This window comes from Balaenoptera physalus, assembly GCF_965194825.1.
Source record: "Balaenoptera physalus genome assembly, chromosome: 18".
NCBI classification, from domain to species: Eukaryota; Metazoa; Chordata; class Mammalia; order Artiodactyla; family Balaenopteridae; genus Balaenoptera; species Balaenoptera physalus.
Window position 1 is genome coordinate 29,190,416 of NC_138899.1, and position 20,821 is coordinate 29,211,236.

A 20,821-nucleotide genomic window follows, 5' to 3' on the forward strand; every position below is an offset into this window, starting at 1 on the left:
TTGCTTTGGGTAGTATAGTCATTTTCACAATGTTGATTCTTCCAATCCAGGAACATGGCATATCTCTCCATCTGTTTGTATTGTCTTTAATTTCTTTCATCAGTGTCTTATAGTTTTCTGTATACAGGTCTTTTGTTTCCTTAGGTAGGTTTATTCCTAGGTATTTTATTCTTTTTGTTGCAGTGGTAAATGGGAGTGTTTCCTTAATTTCTCTTTCAGATTTTTCATCATTAGTGTATGGGAATACAGGAGATTTCTGTACATTAATTTTGTATCCTGCTACTTTACCAAATTCATTGATTAACTCTAGTAGTTTTCCATCTTTAGGATTCTCTATGTATAGTATCATGTCATCTGCAAGCAGTGACAGCTTTACTTCTTCCTTTCTGATTTGGATTCCTTTTATTTCTTTTTCTTTTCTGATTGCTGTGGCTAAAACTTCCAAAACTATTGAATAATAGTGGTGAGAGTGGGCAACCTTGTCTTGTTCCTCCTCTTAGTGGAAATGGTTTCAGTTTTTCACCTTTGAGAACGATGTTGGCTGTGGGTTTGTCATATATGGCCTTTATTACGTTGAGGTAAGTTCCTTCTGTGCCTACTTTCTGGAGGGTTTTTATCATAAACGGGTGTTGAATTTTGTCAAAAGCTTTTTCTGCATCTATTGAGATGATCATATGGTTTTTATCCTTCAATATTTTAATATGGTGTATCACATTGATTGATTTGCGTATATTGAAGAATCCTTGCATTCCTGGGGTAAACCGCACTTGATCATGGTGTACGATGCTTTTAATGCACTGTTGGATTCTGTTTGCTAGTATTTTGTTGAGGATTTTTGCATCTATGTTCAGCAGTGATATTGGGCTGTAGTTTTCTTTCTTTGTGACATCTTTGGTTTTGGTATCAGGGTGATGGTGGCCTTGTAGAATGAGTTTGGGAGTGTTCTTCCCTCTGCTATATTTTGGAAGAGTTTGAGAAGGATAGCTGGTTAGCTCCTCTCTAAATGTTTGACAGAATTCGCCTGTGAAGCCATCTGGTCCTGGGCTTTTGTTTGTTGGAAGATTTTTAATCAGAGTCTCAATTTCAGTGCTTGTGATTGGTCTGTTTGTGTTTCTATTTCTTCCTGGTTCAGTCTCAGAAGGTTGTGCTTTTCTAAGAATTTGTCCATTTCTTCTAAGTTGTCCATTTTATTGGCATATAGGTGCTTGTAGTAATCTTTCATGATCCTTTGTATTTCTGCAGTGTCAGTTGTTACTTCTTTTTCATTTCTGATTCTATTGATTTGAGTCTTCTCCCTTTTTTTCTTGATGAGTCTGGCTAATGGTTTATCAATTTTGTTTATCTTCTCAAAGAAGCAGCTTTTAGTTTTATTGATCTTTGCTATCATTTCCTTCATTTCCTTTTCGTTTATTTCTGATCTGATCTTTAAGATTTCTTTCCTTCTGCTAACTTTGGGGGTTTTTTGTTCTTCTTTCTCTAACTGCTTTAGGTGTAAGGTTAGGTTGTTTATTTGGAATGTTTCTTGTTTCTTGAGGTAGGATTGTATTGCTATAAACCTCCCTCTTAGAGCTGCTTTTGCTGCATCCCATAGGTATTGGGTCATTGTGTTTTCATTGTCATTTGTTTCTAGGTATTTTTTGATTTCCTCTTTGATTTCTTCAGTAATCTCTTGGTTATTAAGTAGTGTATTGTTTAGCCTCCATGTGTTTGTATTTTTTCAGATTTTTCCCCTGTAATTGATATCTAGTCTCATAGTGTTGTGTTCAGAAAAGATAGTTGATACTATTTCAATTTTCTTAAATTTACCAAGGCTTGATTTGTGACCCAAGCTATGATCTATCCTGGAGAATGTTCCATGAGCACTTCAGAAGAAAGTGTATTCTGTTGTTTTTGGATGGAATGTCCTATAAATATCTATTAAGTCCATCTTGTTTAATGTATCATTTAAAGGTTGTGTTTCCCTATTTATTTTTATTTTGGATGATCTATCCATTGGTGAAAGGGGTGTGTTAAAGCCCCCTTCTATGGTTGTATTACTGTCAATTTCCCCTTTTATGGCTGTTAGCATTTGTCTTATGTATTGAGGTGCTCCTATGTTGGGTGCATAAATATTTACGATTGATCCCTTGATCATTATGTAGTGTCCTTCTTTGTCTCTTGTAGTAGTCTTTATTTTAAAGTCTATTTTTTGTGATATGAGAATTGCTACTCCAGCTTTCTTTTGATTTACATTTGCATGGAATATCTTTTTCCATCTCCTCACTTTCGGTCTGTATGTGTCCCTAGGTCTAAAGTTGGTCTTTTATAGACAGCATATATACGGGTCTTGTTTTTGTATCCATTCATCCAGTCTGTGTCTTTTGGTAGGGACATTTAATACATTTACATTTAAGGTTATTATCGATATGTACGTTCCTATTACCATTTTCTTAATTGTTTTGGGTTTGTTATTGTAGGTCTTTTCCTTCTCTTGTGTTTCCTTCCTAGAGAAGCTCCTTTGGCATTTGTTGTAAAGCTTGTTTGGTGGTGCTGAATTCTGTTAGCTTTTGCTTGTTTGTAAAGGTGTTAATTTCTCTGTTGAATCTGAATGAGATCCTAGGTGAGAAGAGTAATCTTGGTTGTTGGTTTTTCCCTTTCATCACTTTAAATATGTCCTGCCACTCCCTTCTGGCTTGCAGAGTTTCTGCTGAAAGATCAGCTGTTAACCTTATGGGGATTCCCTTGTATGTTGTTTGTTGTTTTTCTCTTGCTGCTTTTAATACTTTTTCTTTGTATTTACTTTTTGATAGTTTGATTAATGTTTGTCTTGATGTGTTTCTCCCTGTATTTATCCTATATGAGACTCTATGCTTCCTGGACTTGAGTAACTATTTCCTTTTCCGTATTAGGGAAGTTTTCAACTATAATCTCTTCAAATATTTTTTCAGTCCCTTTCTTTTTCTCTTCTTATTCGGAGACCCCCATAATTCAAATGTTGGTGCATGTAATGTTGTCCCAGAAGTCTCTAAGACTGTCCTCAGTTCTTTTCAATCTTTTTTCTTTATTCTGCTCTGCAGTAGTTACTTCCACTATTTTATCTTCCAGGTCACTTATCCATTCTTGTGCCTCAGTTATTCTGCTATTGATTCCTTCTAGAGAATTTTTAGTTTCATTTATTGTGTTACTCATCATTGTTTGTTTGCTTTTTAGTTCTTCTAGGGCCTTGTTAAACGTTTCTTCTGTTTTCTCCATTCTGTTTCCAAGATTTTGGATCGTGTTTACTATCATTACTCTGAATTCTTTTTCAGGAAGACTGCCTATTTCCTCTTCATTTGTTTGGTCTGGTGGGTTTTTACCTTGCTCCTTCATCTGCTTTGTGTTTCTCTGTCTTCTCACATTGCTTAACTTACTGTGTTTGGGGTCTCCTTTTCTCAGGCTGCAAGTTCGTAGTTCCCCTTTGTTTTTGGTGTCTGCCCCCGGTGGCTAAGGTTGGTTTAGTGGGTTTTGTAGGCTTCCTGGTGGAAGGGACTAGTGCCTGTGTTCTGGCATATGAGGCTGGATCTTGTCTTTCTGGTTGGCAGGGCCACGTCTGGTCATGTGTTTTGGGATGTCTGTGACCTTATTATGATTTTAGGCAGCCTCTCTGCTAATGGGTGGGTTTGTGTTCCAGTCTTGCTAGTTGTTTGGCATAGGGTGTCCAGCACTGTAGCTTGCTGGTCGTTGAGTGGAGTTGGGTTTCACGTTGAGATGGAGATCTCCGGGAGAGCTTTGGCTGAATGATATTATGTGGAGCCGGGAGATCTCTGGTGGACCAGTGTCCTGAACTCGGCTCTCCCACCTGAGATGCACAGGCCTGACACCCGGGCAGAGCACCAAGGCCCTGTTAGCCATATGGCTCAGAAGGAAAGGGAGAAAAAGAGAAAGAAAGAAAGAAAGAAAAAATAATAATAATAAAATAAAATAAAGTTGTTAAAATAAAAAATAATAAAATAATTATTAAAAATAAAAAAATTAAAAAGTAATTAAAAAAAGCAAAAAGAAAAAGAAAGAAAGAAGAGAGCAGCCAAACCAAAAAACAAATCCACTAATGATAACAAATGCTAAAAACTATACTAAAAACAAAAAAAAAACGGATAGACAGAACCCTAGGACAAATGGTAAAAGCAAAGCTATACAGACAAAGTCACACAAAGAAGCATAAGGATACACACTCACAAAAAGAGAAAAAGGAAAAATATATATATATATCGTTTCTCCCAAAGTCCACTGCCTCAGTTTTGGGATGATTCGTTGTCTATTCAGGTATTCCACAGATGCAGAGTACGTCAGGTTGATTGTGGAGATTTCATCTGCTGCTTCTGAGGCTGCTGGGAGAAATTTCCCTTTCTCTTCCTTGTTCGCACAGCTCCCGGGGTTCAGCTTTGGATTTGGCCCCACCTCTGCATGTAGGTCGCCTGAGGGCCTCTGTTCTTTGCTCAGACAGGACGGGGTTAAAGGAGCAGCTGATTCGGGGGCTCTGGCTCACTCAGGCCCGGGGGAGGGAGGGGTATAGATGTGGGGCGAGCCTGCGGCGGCAGAGGCCAGCATGACGTTGCACCAGCCTGAGGCGCGCTGTGTGTTCTCCCGGGGAAGTTGTCCCTGGATCACGGGGCCCTGGCCGTGGCGGGCTGCACAGGCTCCCGGGAGGGGAGGTGTGGAGAGTGACCTGGGCTTGCACACAGGTTTCTTGGTGGCTGCAGCAGCAGCCTTAGCGTTTTATGCCCGTCTCTGGGGTCCACGCTGATAGCCGCGGGTCGTGCCCATCTCTCATTTAAGCGGTGCTCTGAATCCCCTCTACTCGCGCACCAGGAAACAATGGTCTCTTGCCTCTTTGGCAGCTCCAGACTTTTTCCCGGACTCCCTCCCGGCTAGCTGTGGCGCACTAGCCCCCTTCAGGCTGTGTTCACGCTGCCAACCCCAGTCCTCTCCCTGGGATCTGACCTCCGAAGCCCGAGCCTCAACTCCCAGCCCCCATCCGCCCCAGTGGGAGAGCAGACAAGCCTCTCGGGCTGGTGAGTGCTGGTTGGCAGCTATCCTCCGTGCGGGAATCTCTCCGCTTTGCCCTCCGCACCCCTGTTGCTACGCTCTCCTCTGCGGCTCCGAAGCTTTCCCGCTGCCCATCCCCATCTCTGCCAGTGAAGGGGCTTCGTCGTGTGTGGAAACGTTTCCTCCTTCACAGCTCCCTCCCACTAGTGCAGGTCCCGTCCCTATTCTTTTGTCTCTGTTTTTTCTTTTTTCTTTTGCCCTACCCAGGTACGTGGGGAGTTTCTTGACGTTTGGGAGGTCTGAGGTCTTCTGCCAGCGTTCAGTAGGTGTTCTGTAGGAGTTGTTCCACATGTAGATGTATTTCTGATGTATTTGTGGGGAGGAAGGTGATCTCCATGTCTTACTCCTCTGCCGTCTTGAAGGTCTCTCTGATTTTATTTTTTTTCCTCAAGTTCCTCAGTTCATTTTATTACTTAAATTTTTATTTCACAAAAAAATGTTCTTGTACATATATTGTGTTTTTATGTATTGGTGAATCTATTTCTATGGAGTGTATTTCCTGGACTGTTACTGCTTGTTTAAAAAGTATTGGTTTTTGTTTATTTGTTTTGCTCATGGTGGTTAATGTTTTTAAAAAATGAAGGGTTTCTGTTTTCACTAACAGCAGAAAAAAGGCAGTTACTTTTGAAATACTGCCAGTAGCAGATCATATAATTCTTTAATTTCTGTCAACTCAGTGAATGTGAAGTGATATCTCATCATTACTTTAATATATATTTCCATGACTCACATTTTTCCTGGATATTTAAATATACTCTTCTGTGAGTTTTCTCTTAAAAACCTTTGCCTGTATTGTTTTTATCCTTAAAAATTGAAAGATGTTCTCTGAATATTCTTCATATTAACTGTTTTCTGTCTTCTCTAAAAATAGTGTTTCCCAATTTACTTATCATATAACTAAATTAGGTTATATTCTGTTACGCAAAAGCACTTAACATTTTTTATAAGCAAATATGTATTTCTTTGAAATTTTTGAGTTTTCTATCTAGACTAGAAAGGTCTCTCAGTTCTAGCTGATTATATGATATCTTAAATATTCTTCAAAAAGCCTGTTTTATTTCTTTTTACATTAATAAATTTTAAAGCCAATGGATGATTATTGTTCTGATGTGGGGTAGACATCTAACTTTATTTTCTTACAGATGTGTAGCCAGTTGTACAGTCATTACGTGTGAAATGGCTACCAGATTTATCATTTATTATATTCCCTTATATATCAGAATCTATTTTCTGGGCCTTCCATTATTTTCCTGACTTACTGATCTAGTCTTATGCTAATATTATGTGGTTTATGTTTTGTATGGTATCTTAACATTTAGTAAGGTTAGCTACTCTCAGTGTCTGTCTTTTTTAATCATTTGGGGGACTATTCTTAGTATTTAATTAAAACAAAATATAATTTTAATTGAAATTGCATTTAATTTATCTATTAGTTTTAGAAGAATTGATTTTTATGGTATTAAATATTCCCACTCAGTAACAGGGTGTGTCTTTCCACTTATTCAGATTATGTTTTTGTTTTGAATTTTATTGGGGTATAGTTGATTTGCAATGTTGTGTTAGTTTCAGGTGTATAGCAAAGTGAATCAGTTACACATATACATATATCCACTCTTTTTTAGATTCTTTTCCCATATAGGCCATTACAGAGTATTGAGTAGAGTTCCCTGTGCTATAGAGTAGGTCCTTATTAGTTATCTGTTTTATATACAGTGGTGTGTATGTGTCAATCCCAATCTTCCAATTTATCCCTCCTCCCCTTGTCACCCCCCAGTAAGCATAAGTTTATTTTCTACATCTTAACTCTATTTCTAGCGATATTTTGTAGATAAGTTCATTTGTAGCCTTTTTTTAGATTCTACATATAAGCGATATCATATGATATTTGTCTTTCTCTGTTTGACTTAAGCCATTATTTTAAAACAGGTCATAAATTTCCTTAATGCTTGGGTCTGTGCCTTCATTTGTAGTCTTTTCGTAAGACTGCTTTAATGCCAGAGATCTATTCATTTGTGTTGAACATGAATTTTTTCGGTGTGGAATTATCAAACATCACATAGAATACTCAATTAGGGGTATATAATTTTCTTTTGAATTGATAAATTATTCGCAACTTTAGGAGTTCGAGGAGCTGTCACTTCTAAAGTTGCATTATTCCTGTTATAATTATCCTTTTCATTCATGTTGGACTACTTTTTTTCCCCCAGGGTTCTGTGTTATTATCACTTTAAAGTTAATATGTGAGTTTGGCAGAATCAGAATGCAGGTTTTCCCCTAGAATCTTGGAGAGAATTTCAAGTCCTGTTTTTGTGTTGCCGTTTATAGCTAATATAATATAATGGGGTATCCTTTGGGAGATCAAATTAATTATCATGCATCTTTGTATTATGATAGATCTGATCTTTGTAAGATCAGATTATTTATGATAATTAGCCAGCTTTGGGAAGTAGGGGGAATCTTGTCAAAAAAAACCCTGAGCGAGAACACCCACCTCCTCATCTCTGGCTCCCCTGTTTGACACCTCGTTAGTATGCAGGTGCTTCTTCCCAAATAATGTCTGGATTTCCTATGAGTATATTTCTGGGTTTATACTTGGCCTAACATAGTTAAATAGATCATGTGTAATAGGCCTTTTCTTTCAAGCTGTTGGAATATTATGATTTTTTAACAATAAATTTTCTTTGCATTTTTAGCCTGTTAAAAAATATTTTGGCTGTCTTTATCAAAGGATAGTATTTCTTCTAGAAAGCTATATATTTGGCTCTGTTTAGTGTATTTAAGCCCCTAACTTGTTTATTTTAAAGTTTAATTTGGATTAAAGAAAGATTCTGTGATTTTTAAAAAAACAACATTGGAGTTGAAATTTATCTTTTTGGATCTCTCCCAGGCTATTTCCATTTAAAATTAAGTGTTCCCAATCTCTGAACTTAAGCCATTGATAAATATCATAAGTGTATTTCTAAAGTCTTTGGTCCTTTCTGAAATTAATTCTTCTTTTCTTTTTTCCCCAGAGATATACTATCAGTTTCCAATAATTATTTACAGATTTAAATGGATAGTACCTAACCAAGTACAGTAATTTCTTTATTAGTGAAGCAGAAATAAACACACGAATAAAGTCAACTTAGGAATAAATATGGAGGACACTAAGCACTATTACAGATAACTTAAATATTATAAAATTGTGACTATATATCTTAGAATAAATTTAGAATTAAACATTATTTTTAAAATAGTGCCCATGGCCAATTCAGTAGGGCATATTATTTTATCAGTTTGTTACTGTTGTAGTAAGTGATCTTCCAAATTGTCACTAATACTTGCTGTTGAAAGCCAGGAGTTTCACAGGGCACCTGGCTATGTGTTTCAAAACTGTTGCCAGGTAGATCCTTTGTCTTGTGTCTCCACAAATCTGGATAACCAGGGAGAGGCTCAGTGAGGCTGTCACAAGTTTTTCAGGACTGATCCAACAAATAACTTTAAAGCTGGGACTCCTGCAGAATATGTGACTAAGAAATTAGTGTTCACCGACCCTCTAGCCAACTCCTGGGAGTGTTCTTGTTTTCTTTTATGTTATAATCAAAGGCCATGTGCTTAGTTCACAAATGATAGGAAAAGGACAAAGAAGAGGAAAAATAACAGGTAATTGGATGCAGTGAAAGAGAATGGGAGATGATGGCATGTAAAGGAGAGGGAGGGGTAAGGAGACAGAATTCATGAAGCTGGCAAGCTGAGCTCACTCATTGAAGGCTGCCCACATCTCCCTTATCTGGGAGATAGCCATGTTGTTTGTTTGCTGACCTTTTAATACTAAAGCTGCTGGTGCCTCACTAATTGTGAAACCTTTTTAAAGACGTTATTAATAATGGCTTTGAAGATAGCAGAATCCATTTGTATTTTCTGTAGAAATATACCAATTATGCCTATTTGGAGTGTGTAATATCTGTTCATACCTTTTAATTATTCATCTCTTCATACCTTTTCTTTAAAATTGACAAATCCTGATCTGAAGGGGTGATTTCATTGCTGATTCATTTAAGTTAATCTTAAAAGTGCAGAAAAGATGTTATGGAGTTTTAAGGAAAGAGAAGGATTTCAGTTAATAATTTATTTGTTTATTTTTAGGATCTGTGGTTGTGGTTCTGGAGAATCTGGCTGCGCTGTATGTGGATGTTGCAAGGCTTGTGCAAGAGAATTGGATGGTCAAGAGGCAAGACAAAGAGGGATTCTTGATGCAGTGAAGGAGATGATACCTTTAGACCTTCTGTTAGGTAGTATTTCTGATAGTCTAAATACTTCCTTTTAGATATGTGTTAAAAAATTAAGATAATAGTTGATTATGCAGTACTCCACGTTTGGTAACTGACAGTGTGTCATTGATTAAGGGATGAGATTCTTTTTCTCTTTTTTGCTAAGATCCTTGCAGTAAAAATCATTTGTGTTTTAGACAGTGTTTTTGCTAGCTTTTACTTTCTTGAATTTCATATAGTTCTGTCATATCTATTATAAAACTAATGGACTGATTGACTGTCAATCATCTAGCTGTCCCAGTACCCGGGGTTAACATTGAAGAACACCTCCAGTTACGACAAGAAGAAAAACGGCAACGTGTAATCAGGAGACACAGATTAGATGAAGGAAGAGGTAAGATGTAGCTGCAGAGAAAATGTATATGAAAATACATTTTCTTACCCTATACTGAGACCAGTTAAAAGTTTACAGAATAGGCTGATTTGGTAAGAAATTAAAATTAGTAACATTCTAGTAACTCATGAAAGTATTATGAAAATATTCAGGGTATTACAATTGTGCTAATAATAACATACATTTAATTCATTAGTGTGTTCATGGCATAAGTCAACCATATTAAGAATTGTGCCATATGCCAAGCATCAAAAACTATTAGCAATGACAATCTTTAAAAAAATACAAATTCGAAGAACTGTCCTTCACCCATATTTTGACTCATCTACTTAACTATGAACACCAAATTAGTTTAGTATTTTAAGTTCTGATTTCTTACTCATTTACAATTATTATCATTTGGGCATAGTCTCACCGCTCTTCCTTCCAATTTTGTGCATAATTATGCTTTTATGTATCTTTCCGGAAAAAGCTTATTCTGGTTATGTACAAGAAGGGTAAGTTGGAGGGTCTGCAGGTTTTAATTGCAAAGATAGATTTATTATCTATCTTTTCCTCATTGTTTATGACCATTTCTCAGCCTAAATACTACATTTAACAGTGATTATAGTATTTTAGTATATATCCAACAAGCAGAGATAAATACAAGTATTACTAAAGTTATTCTTGCCCAATAGAATCTTTTCTTTGTAGGATTAAGACAGATTGTTACAAAGGTCTGTAATTTTATTCCTCTGCTAGGCAAAATTTTGATTCGAAATATTTAGTGATATTGTATATTTTAATACTTATTAAAAGGCATGGTATTTGATATAGGAGATAAAACCTATTACTCATTTAACCATCATTACAGACTTTTTTAGGCATTCCTTTTTTTAATATAAAATGGAGTAAGTATTGACTATAAAATATATAGCACACATGGTGATTCTGTTTTTATTAAACTTAGGTCATAAAACATCTGCTTAGAACTTGAAGATTGTTCTGTATAGTGTCTAATAAGCAATGTTGAGGAATTAATACAGTGAATACTTGCTGTTCGTTTGGCTTTGTTTACATAAAATCATTGCCTTTAAATGATATTTTAATGAGATTAATGTATCTACTCTTATTTATATTATATAAATGTATGAGAAAATTGCATATTAAATGTTTTGTAGAGAATAGGGTAAAATTTAAGTTCTGGGTCTTTATGACACATGGTAATTAAGTGATAATTCCTTTTGTATTAATAGTATGATTTGCTTAAGGTTAATTACTAGTGATACTTTTACTACCTGGTTTTTTTTTTTTTTTTAAATATTAGGTTGAATCATATGAAATGACCTACAAAAACCAGCAATTTCCTATGTTTCAACCAAAGTATAGCAAATCCTTGTGATGACATTTAATTACTTGCCTAACGCTATATATCTTATTTTTTTCTCTCCCTCTATAAAAAGCTATTCTTCTCTAGGTATAGTATATATTTCTGTATAACAGAAGTAAAAGAACATTGATGATGCACTGGTTATTCAACAAAACTTTGTGATAGCAGAATATTCTTTTGCCTTTTATTTTAAAATGTATCATAGACCTTTAAAACATAAACTCTAACCCTTTAAAAGTTAAAAAAAAAACCTCCATTATTTAAATATTTATGGAAATTAGATTATTGTATCTGTGCTTTAACAAGCTTTCCCGGCGATCGTGAGGGTGCTGAAGTGTGAGAACCGCTGCTCTAGGGCAGTGATGTTCAAAGTTTGTTACATGCGCCTTCTACATCAGTCACCTGGGCCTCATGCTTCAGCGTTTCTGCCTGAGGGTCCTCGATACAGATTTGAGTCACATGCACAGTGTTCTAGGGCTCTTGTTTGACACCATGCTAGGGAAGATTGTTAGTCTCATTTTGTCCTCATGAGGAACAGGAATGTCAAATAAATTTTTAGTGTTCCAACTGCCACACATACATACTTATCTTTTCTCCACCCCCCCTGCCCCCCGCCCCCCTTGGCTTCTGCTTGGTATTTTTTAGATAACTAACAGTTAGCAGTCTGTTGGTAATTATGCTTATTAGTAATTGGCTTTACCTGTGTTGAAATTTCAGCCTTTCAGTATTAGATTAAGTTAAATTATTTTACTTGATTTATCTATCTCATCCTGTTTACCAAGTTTGTGTTATTTGTTTTAAAGTTGATCAAAATTTTAGGACCTAGCTCTTGTATTAAAGCCTTGCTCATCAACCTCAGGCCTATTGATGTAGTTCAGCTGCTGTTTATGACAGATTCTTCTGTTGCTGTTGAAACCCCCAAAAGTAGTGTGGTTACTACTTTTTGATAAAGTTGGAACTTTAATTTTTTTATGCTATTAGTCTTCCAGATAATACTTTTCTTACCTATATATTCTTAGGTACCAATAGTATTCATTTACAGATTTTATTTCAGTGGTGTTTGTGATCATTTTTAGTTTGTTTTTAGATTAGACAGAGTTGATTGATACATAAGTTCTCTGAGACTTGTATTAACTTTACAAGTGGAGTGCTTGTTCAGTGGGATTTTTAAGTAGAACTCTTTAAGTCATCAGGACTCCTGGGTGATTGTATCAATGTTCTTATCTTTATATTCCTTCTCAGCGCTCTGTTTTAAGGAAAACTAAGCCCAAATAATGTTGCCTATTTTTCCTTCTTTCTTTTCCCCCTAAATGTCAAATCAAAATTCCGTGATTGTGAGCTGTCGATGGGGTGAGTTACGTCCTGGTTTGCCTGGGACAGTCCCATTTTATGCCTACTGTTCGGACGTATTTCTTACAGTGCCCCCTTTTGCTCTCGGTAGAGAGTCTCATTTGGATAATAAGTTATATAGTTAGCATAGCTGTATAGCATGGTGGTTGAAAATATGGGTTCTGAAGTTAGACTTTGGTTCATATCCTGGCTTCTTAAGTTTTACTTGGAGTATAACCACTCTGAACCTCAGTTTCCCTACCTTTAAAATGAAGATTACAACTGTACCTACGTTAAGTAGGGGTGAGGATTAAGTGACTTGCATGAAAATACCTGACATATACTAAGCCCTGGGTAAATGGTGATGATGGCGATGGTGATGATGAGGATGCTAGTGGTGGTGGTGGGCTATTTAGTAAACTGCTGTTCTCTTTGGATTTGATTCTTTTCCAGCTCTGGCCTCTCCTCTACTTGATTGCTTTTCTCGCAACATTGGGATGCTCATCACAAAATTTTGATTATTATTAGTAAAACCCGCTACATCATCTGTAGAATAAAATGATTCTATTTTGATAGAAAAAAATCAGTTTCCCATAGTCACAGATTAGAATGTAAAAACAAGTTTATTATAATCTCTCCAGTTTCAAAGTGATTGAGAAGTTATTGCTATTGATTTTTAAGCCTCAAAAACCATTAAGTTTTCTTGATTTGACATGTCAAATCCAGTATTAGCTGATCTTCCAATACTACATTAAAGTCTCCTTTTAAATTAAAATATTATATGAAGCACATGGAAAACATAAGTAAGAAAAAAATATCAATGTAATTCTCATCCAAAGATAACCACTGTAGAATTTTGGTATACTTTCTTAAAGGTTTTCTATGCATACTTTTTTGTTTAGACATTTTACATCATTTCATACTGTGATATATATCGGTGTACTGTTTTTTCCCCTTAATAATTATATCATACATTTTTTGTGCCTTATTGCAATACCATGTTAAAGTAATACAGGAATTTAGGTTAAAGGTTTTCCACAAACCTATCCTTTAATTAAATTATTACTTTTATTTATTTCATCGGTATCTTCTAATTGAGTTTTATACATTTCCAGTTATATTACTGACTGAATCTTTTTTTTAATATATAAATTTATTTATTTATTTATTTGGCTGTGTTGGGTCTTTGTTGCTGCACTCAGGCTTTCACTAGTTGCGGCGAGCGGGAGCTACTCTTTGTTGCAGTGTGTAGGCTTCTCATTGCGGTGACTTCGCTTCTCTTGTTTGGAGCACGGCCTCTAGGCGCGCGGGCTTCAGTAGTTGTGGCTCGTGGGCTCTAGAGCACAGGCTCAGTAGTTGTGGTGCACGGGCTTAGTTGCTCTGCGGCATGTGGGATCTTCTCGGACCAGGGCTCAAACCCATGTCCCCTGCATTGGCAAGCGGATTCTTAACCACTGTGCCACCAGGAAGTCCCTCACTGACTGAATCTTATATTTCATATATTTGCTTAATGTTATAGTATGTACATTTTAAAAAATTTTCCAGCAGTTTTTTCCTTGCCTTCCCATTCTCTTTTACCAAGCAAATGAGGTTTAGTCTAATAGGTATATTTCTGTATCTTACTCCATTAAAATATAATCATGTGCAGATATCTATACATATGTGAGCATGTAGGCATATGTTTATTTACAGAAGGGATATTGTATTAAATATACAGTTGTTTGCAACACCTTTTTCCCATTTTACAGTACAACATGAACACATACTAATGAACATGGATCTATCACATTCTATTTAATAGCTACATAACAATTCATAATATGTCTGTATCACAGTTTATTCAGCCATTATTTTGTTGATGGTCATTAAGGTTATTTTCAGGGTTTTGTGGATTTTGCTGTAATAATATATTCTTAAACTTGTAGCCATATGTAGTGGAATTTTTGTTTATATAATAGAGCTTCCCAGAAATAGCATATTTGGGCCAGAGAGTATGTATGTTTTAAATTTTAACAGATATTTCAAATTTTTAAAAAAATGTTATAGAAATTTATCTTCCTAAGACTAACATATGAGAGTGGTGTTTTCCTGTAGCACCACCTGTATTAGGTATTATTTTTAATTTTTGCAAAACGTTGGTGAACGATGTTATGTCCTTGCTAATTTAAATAGCACAGAAGTACTTTTTCTTTATAAATCTTGTTTTAATGGCTGATTATTATTCCAGTGAGAAAATATACCATAGTTTTTGATTAACTGTTCTTCTTTTTGGATTGTTTTAATTTTTCATTACCATTAATAAGGTTATAATAACGCCTTTGAGCTGAAATCTTTTAAAAAATATTTCAGTTTTCCTTAGAACAGATTTCTGTATGTATAATTACTGGGCCAGAGGATAATAATAATTTTTAGGTTCTTGAAATGTATCACCAGTGACTTTCTGAAAGTAACTCCGTACTTTCCCACCCTCAGGTTTTGCCAGCTGCCCCTCCAGTGTGCTTAATTTTGTCATAGCACACCGTCATAATTTCTTCTTGAGTTTTCTGTAAACTTTCCCTCAACCATTAGACTGTGACCTTCTTGAATCAGAGATGGGGTCTTGTTTATCCAAGTGTTCCTAGAACCTTGCATGGTGCCTGAAATTGGCCAGTACTTAATGTGTGCTTGTTGACTAACTGAAAACATTTCACGGACTTCTCATCGCCTCTACAATGAAGTGTAATGGTATCAAAAGACATTAATTATCTCTTTTGTATATTCATCTCCAAACTCATATCCCACTACTTTCTGCCTCATAACCTTATATTCCATCCATTTCAGCTATGTTTGTGTGTGTGTTTTTTTTCCCCTCTCATCCCATTTATTAAAGAAACAGTAAGACAAGATACACTGAAGGAAAACACCAACCATCCTTTCACATCAGGCTGAACGAAGCACAGTGATTTCTCCCCTTCATTCCCCCCACCCCCACCCCAGTTCGCCTAACCCCATCCACATCAGTTTAATTTTGAGGTTCTTTGATTGGGAGTACCAGTGGAGAGGGAGTGGGATGAGCAGTGGAGCCGTGATCCTGGCCTCCTCTAAGTAAGTCCCAGGAGAAGGGAGCTGCAGGCCCAGTCAGGCAAGCAGAAATTGTATTTGGTGGCTCTCTGAAGTGGTTGCGCTTCCCTGTTCTGTGTTCTAGCCCCCAGGGGAAGGTATGGCAGTAGAGGGTGGCCAGGTCAGTGCTGCTGAAGCGTGGTCCGCTCACCAACGCGACATTTCTAGAGAGCAGTGAGCTGATTCCCCAGTGGTGAGCAGGGGACCGCATATGAATTGGGACCTGCAGGCCAATGTATCCCTGAGGAGAAGTCCACAAGAACAATTCAAGAAACTAGTAAGAAACAAGGGGCAGAAAGCTGTAGGACAGAAGCACAGCAGGCTTCTGGAAGGCTGGAGATTCCTTCTTGCAAGGCGGGATCATTCCCACCTGCCAAAGTCCATGTCCCACAGATAACATTTCACCTTCAGTCAAGAAAGACGCAGAGGGGGGAAAAAGGCTCATTTGAACTTGATCCCCAGCTATGTACTTCAGACTGTAGCTCCATAACTACCCTTTCACCCAAAACACAGCCCCTGCCCAGAACCACAGTGTCTGGAAACCAAGGTGGTCCTGGAGAGAAAATGGTGTCTAAGGGGGTAACATTCCATTTGGGTACATTGCAGCCATTGGAGCCCCTGGTCTGGGGAAGGCAGCTGGGTTTGTGCCAGGGAGGCTCCCCACTCTAGGAAATGGGACCAATGTCTTGCTTGCAGGGCCATTCATCCCTGGAAAGGAAGCTGGGCTTAGACCCAGGGTCCCAGCTGGCCTTGCGAAAGGAGCTGGGTTGATACCCACAGGGCCTGCTGGTGAGGAGCCTTGGGAGCTGACCTGGGGGAATTAACCTGACCAGGGCCTAATGGGCCAGTAGACCTTGGGAAGGTAGCTGGGTTGGAGCCTAGTGGCCCAGAGGCTCTTAGGAAAATTGCTGGGCTTGAGCCCTGGAGGCCAGCAGACCCCTGGAAGTTAACTGAGTTTGAAGCCAATGTGTTAGAAGACTGAGAGAAAGCAGCTGGGTTCAATCCCCCTGAACCTGTCCCTCTTGGAAAAGGATTAGCCTTTACTCCCATGGGGCCAGTGGGCTTGAAAAATGAGCTGAATTAGGGCTAATGGGGCCAGGAGCCCTCGACATGGGATTGGCCCTGGAAGGCCAGTTCCCTGAGAGCCAGGACCCGAGTTTGGGCCTGTGGGGCCAGGTGTGCTGGCCGTGGAAGATGGGCTTGTGCCCACGTTTCCAGAAGCTTGTGAGAAAGCAGCTGAATTTGCTCCTAGAAGACCAGCTGCTCTTAGAATGGGGGCAAGATTTAGGCTTTGAGGTCCAGCCATTCTTAAGACCAGATCCTGTGCCCAAGAGGCCACCCGCTCTGGTGCCCAAATTAGGGCTTGGGCCCAGGCCACCTGCCCTGGGATTAGGCCCAAGGCCTCGGCCCAGGCCACTTGATCTTGGGTTGGGCGCAAGGCCAGGGCCTGGAAACGTACCTGACCTCGGGGCAGGGTTTGTACCTACAAAGCCTGATCTCAGATTGGGACTTGGTCTGGGGCCCAGGCCAACAGGTCTAGGATTGGGAGGACCATCCCCAGATGTCAACAGGACACCTGTTCTCAGGTTGGGTCCAGATCCAGGGCCCATGGGACCACCACTTCTGAGGTCAGGACCTGTTCTCAGAACACCACTTGGCCTTGGGTTGGACATAGGACCTGGCCCTGGGAGACTCCCTAACCTTGGGTTAGACAGAGGCCCTGGGCCTGGAAGAGCCCCTGCTCCAGGATTTAGAGCTGACCCTGGGCTTGGGCCCAAGAGACCACCCGGCCTTGGGAAAGAAACTGCACCTGTGCCAGTGGGATTCATCCCTCTTGGAAAAGAAGCCATGCTTGGGTCACGAGCACCAGCAGGGAAAGGTGCTGGATTTGAAGCCAGTGAACCTGATGAAGTTGGAAAAGGAGATGGGTTCCTTGGAAATGGGGCCAAATTTCCACCAAGAGAGCCTGTTGCCATAAGGAAGGGATCTGAGTTCATACCCAGTGGGTGGCCTATGTTTAAAACAGGACCCCCTTGTGGTCCCAGGGAACTATCCATCTGTCCTTGAGGTGGCAGCGGAGCGTGAGTCCAAGGAGTTGGCCTCTCTCTAGGAAAATCTGGGGTTCTTTCATACTTTCTTGGGGACATTGGTGATAATGGGCTTGGGGCGAGTTTTGAAAAGGATCTTGTTTTTGATGAGTGCTGTCACCAGGTACGGGGTGCCATTCTCGCAGCCAAGATCATCACAATCTTGCTCCCCCCCGGGAGTGTGTTTAACAAGGACGGCAAAGGTTTTCTCCAGGTGGATGGTTTTCCCATACAGGATATGATGCCCCACGTTCAGCACAGGGATTCCCTCAGTGGTGCAGGTCTCCCAGGAGGTTTCCAGCTAACCCAGTGCTGTAGCGAGCCTCGATCTCCCCCTGTAGCTCCATCAGCACCCATTCTGCCAGGCCTCCAGCCCCAGCACTGGAAATAACCATCTGCACCATGAGCTTTCCGTCTTTAAAAAGCAACTGAAAATAAGCTGCAATGGCCGCCGCCGAGCGCAGCGCCGCGCAGCCAACGGGTGACAGCCAAACCTCCTGCTGCTGTTGCCATCGGCGCCGCGAACACTCGTGTGTGTTTTTAATGACCATACAGTAATGTTGTTTATGTTTTCATGCTTTTATAAATCCTATTCCTTTTACCTGGAATGCCCTCTCTTCTTTCTCTCTTGGCAAACTTTTTCTCATTTTTTGAAATCTCTCTTTTTTTCTTTTTTTTTTGGCTGCGTTGGGTCTTCATTGCTGTGAGTAGGTTTTCGCTAGTTGTGGAGAGCGGGGGCTACTCTTCGTTGCGGTGCGCGGGCTTCTCATTGCGGTGGCTTCTCTTGTTGCGGAGCACAGGCTCTAGGTGCACAGGCTTCAGTAGTTCTGGCCTGCGGGCTCAGCAGTTGTGGCTCGCAGGCTCCAGAGGACAGGCTCAGTAGTTGTGGTGCACGGCCTTAGTTGCTCCGCGGCATGTGGGATCTTCCTGGACCCGGGCTCGAACCCGTGTCCCCTGCATTGGTAGGTGGATTCTTAACCACTGCACCACCAGGGAAGTCCCTCTTTGAAATCTCTTTGATTCACTCAAGTTGATTTGATCACTTTTCATCCTGCAGGATATGATGTGTACAGATTTACTTTATAATATTTATTAGAACATATTGCAATTCTTTGTTTTTATTCTGTCTTCCCTGGTGGACTGAATTTGAATGAGATCTGTGTCTTTGTCATTATATCTATGATACCTAGCATCTGTTACATTAAAGATAATCAAAAATGTTTGGTGAATAAATGAATGACTTAACTATGTAAGAAAAATTATTTTCGTCCATGGGATACGAGTATTTTAGAACCTGGTAACTTGATATTATAAATGGTAACTTAAGCTGAGCTCAAGTGATGTACTTTCTATGTGTGATTGCCAGTGGGCCTTCTGTATTTATGTATAGAAAGGACTCTGAAAAGATTGAATTTATGAGAGGCTAAATAACTCTGAATATTATGGGTATAATATTTTTATGGAAAGAAATAGTATCTCAGGCAGGCCACAGAAATTAGAAAATGGTAATACAGCTTAATATTATTGTTATTTTAATATTTACAATTCTTGGTATAGTTGGAAAGTGTCTTACACTTTTTAGAATGATTTATATTATCTGCTTTAGTAAATCAATTGAAAAATAGGACAAGTTGAAGAAATGACATGTGTTCATATTTGAAATGTATCTCATTTTATTATATTTTAAAGATGAAACTTAGTTTATATAACCTTAGTTTGAAAATGATTGATACTGCATTACTGGAAAATAATATTTAATTCTTCTATTAACATTAAATTAGCATATTTCTACCTGTAATAATCATAGAATATGTTATTCTTGGTTTTTCATAGAATTGATGCTGCTTGTGTTTTTTTCTATATCTAGAGACATAATTTAAATATATTTTTTTCTACCCATTGTTTAATGTTTAATGCAGGGTACTTTGGTATTTAATATGACATTTGTCAAATTTTATTACAGAGCAGTAGTTTCATTTTGTCGCATTGTTAGAAAAATTAGTTATAGCTGAAGATCTATAGAGGATCACAGAAATTTAATTAAAAATGTTCAGTGCATATATACTGTCAATTTTCTCTTCAAATACTGGTAACTTCTTAACTGTCAAATTTAGTGTTTTGAAATTTGTAAGCATTTTTGATATTGCTAAAACTCAAGGAAGCTGTGGTTCTGTTCTGTAAGAAAAGAACTAAAATTTTAAGGTATAATTTAAATTTTTCTTTTCAAGCTAAACAGTAATGGGGAAAACAGTTTTTAAATTTTATTGAAATTAATTTGGCTACAGATTTTTTTTCTTAAATACTGTATAAGTAGAAATGACTGTAATCTGTGTCAGTGTATATTTATGTATATATGTACATGTACATAGAGGAGCTTCAGAAAGAAATTGTTTTATGAGAGAACCGTTAATGTTCTAAAAATGTTACTGGGTTTAGAGTCCCCTCTTCATCATCAGTATGAAATTCAGCTTATCCTTGTGTCTGATTTTATGTATGTGGTTAAAATCATAAAGTTAGATTTATCTTTTTTAGAAAATCAAATCAAATGCAGCTTATACAATTCTGTCTTTATAAAGCAGTGATTTTATATATATACATATACATGTATATATGTGTGTATGTTGTATGTATGTATATAAATGTGTATGTATATAAATATGTATATCACAGATCATAGTAATTTTTTGTTTTTGTTTTGTTTTTGACCACCTTGTTTTCTTACCTCTATGACAGAATGTAGTTGTCAGTAACATCTTGGTTTTGTATCAAGATTGATGTGGATATTAAATCTTGAAGACCTTGTTAAAATTTAATCATTAATTTAAAACTTTGTTGGTGTTTGGTATTTTAAAAGGAAAGATATTTGTTTTTAATGAATGTGTGGTTTACCAAGTTTGAATATATATGATATTAAAAGATTTGTAAGATAATTTGTTCTATTTGAACTCTCTGATTATCTATTTGAGACTATTAGTAACTACCTAATAATTTTATAAGTTTAAAAGATCAGAATGTTTACTTTATTGACTATATTTAAGATAATAAAACTTGTGTATAGAATGGTGAATAGGTTATGGTTGGGAGTGGGAGGTTAACGGGGGGGGGGGGTGGATTTGGGAGAAAAGTATCATGTCCAAAACTTTAATTTCCATGCTTTTTAGTTTGAATTAGTTTTGTTCATTGTAGTGTTTTCATTTTGTGAGCTTTTCTATGCACATACAAAATGTTT

At 37.9% G+C, this 20,821-nt stretch overlaps 2 protein-coding genes and 1 pseudogene across 16 annotated transcripts in view; 1 reads left to right on the forward strand and 2 right to left on the reverse strand.

Annotated features, from left to right (window-relative positions):
* The window catches only part of MYCBP2 (MYC binding protein 2), a 270,723-nt gene that overhangs the window by 73,661 nt on the left and 176,241 nt on the right, over nucleotides 1–20,821 (forward strand). For all 13 annotated transcript variants that reach the window (XM_082434738.1, XM_082434743.1, XM_082434745.1 and 10 more), the window contains exons 16-17: nucleotides 9,190–9,335; nucleotides 9,607–9,708. In XM_082434738.1, the coding sequence (XP_082290864.1) occupies nucleotides 9,190–9,335; nucleotides 9,607–9,708 (248 nt within the window). The remainder of the gene's footprint in view (nucleotides 1–9,189; nucleotides 9,336–9,606; nucleotides 9,709–20,821) is intronic.
* On the reverse strand, nucleotides 16,456–17,562 carry LOC309647456 (decreased expression in renal and prostate cancer protein-like; the record flags this gene model as incomplete). 2 transcript variants are annotated; one of them, XM_082434887.1, is made up of 2 exons in its annotated part: nucleotides 16,456–16,883; nucleotides 16,923–17,562. In XM_082434887.1, the coding sequence occupies 2 exons, from the start codon at nucleotides 17,560–17,562 to the stop codon at nucleotides 16,546–16,548; spliced, it is 978 nt and encodes a 325-aa protein (XP_082291013.1). In that variant the 3' UTR covers nucleotides 16,456–16,545. The 2 variants fall into 2 exon arrangements, with proteins under 2 accessions (XP_082291013.1, XP_082291012.1); XM_082434886.1 differs by having other exon boundaries at nucleotides 16,456–17,562.
* Nucleotides 17,483–20,820, reverse strand: LOC309647470 (chromosome transmission fidelity protein 8 homolog pseudogene; annotated as a pseudogene). The gene has a single exon. The product of its transcript is annotated as a chromosome transmission fidelity protein 8 homolog pseudogene (transcript).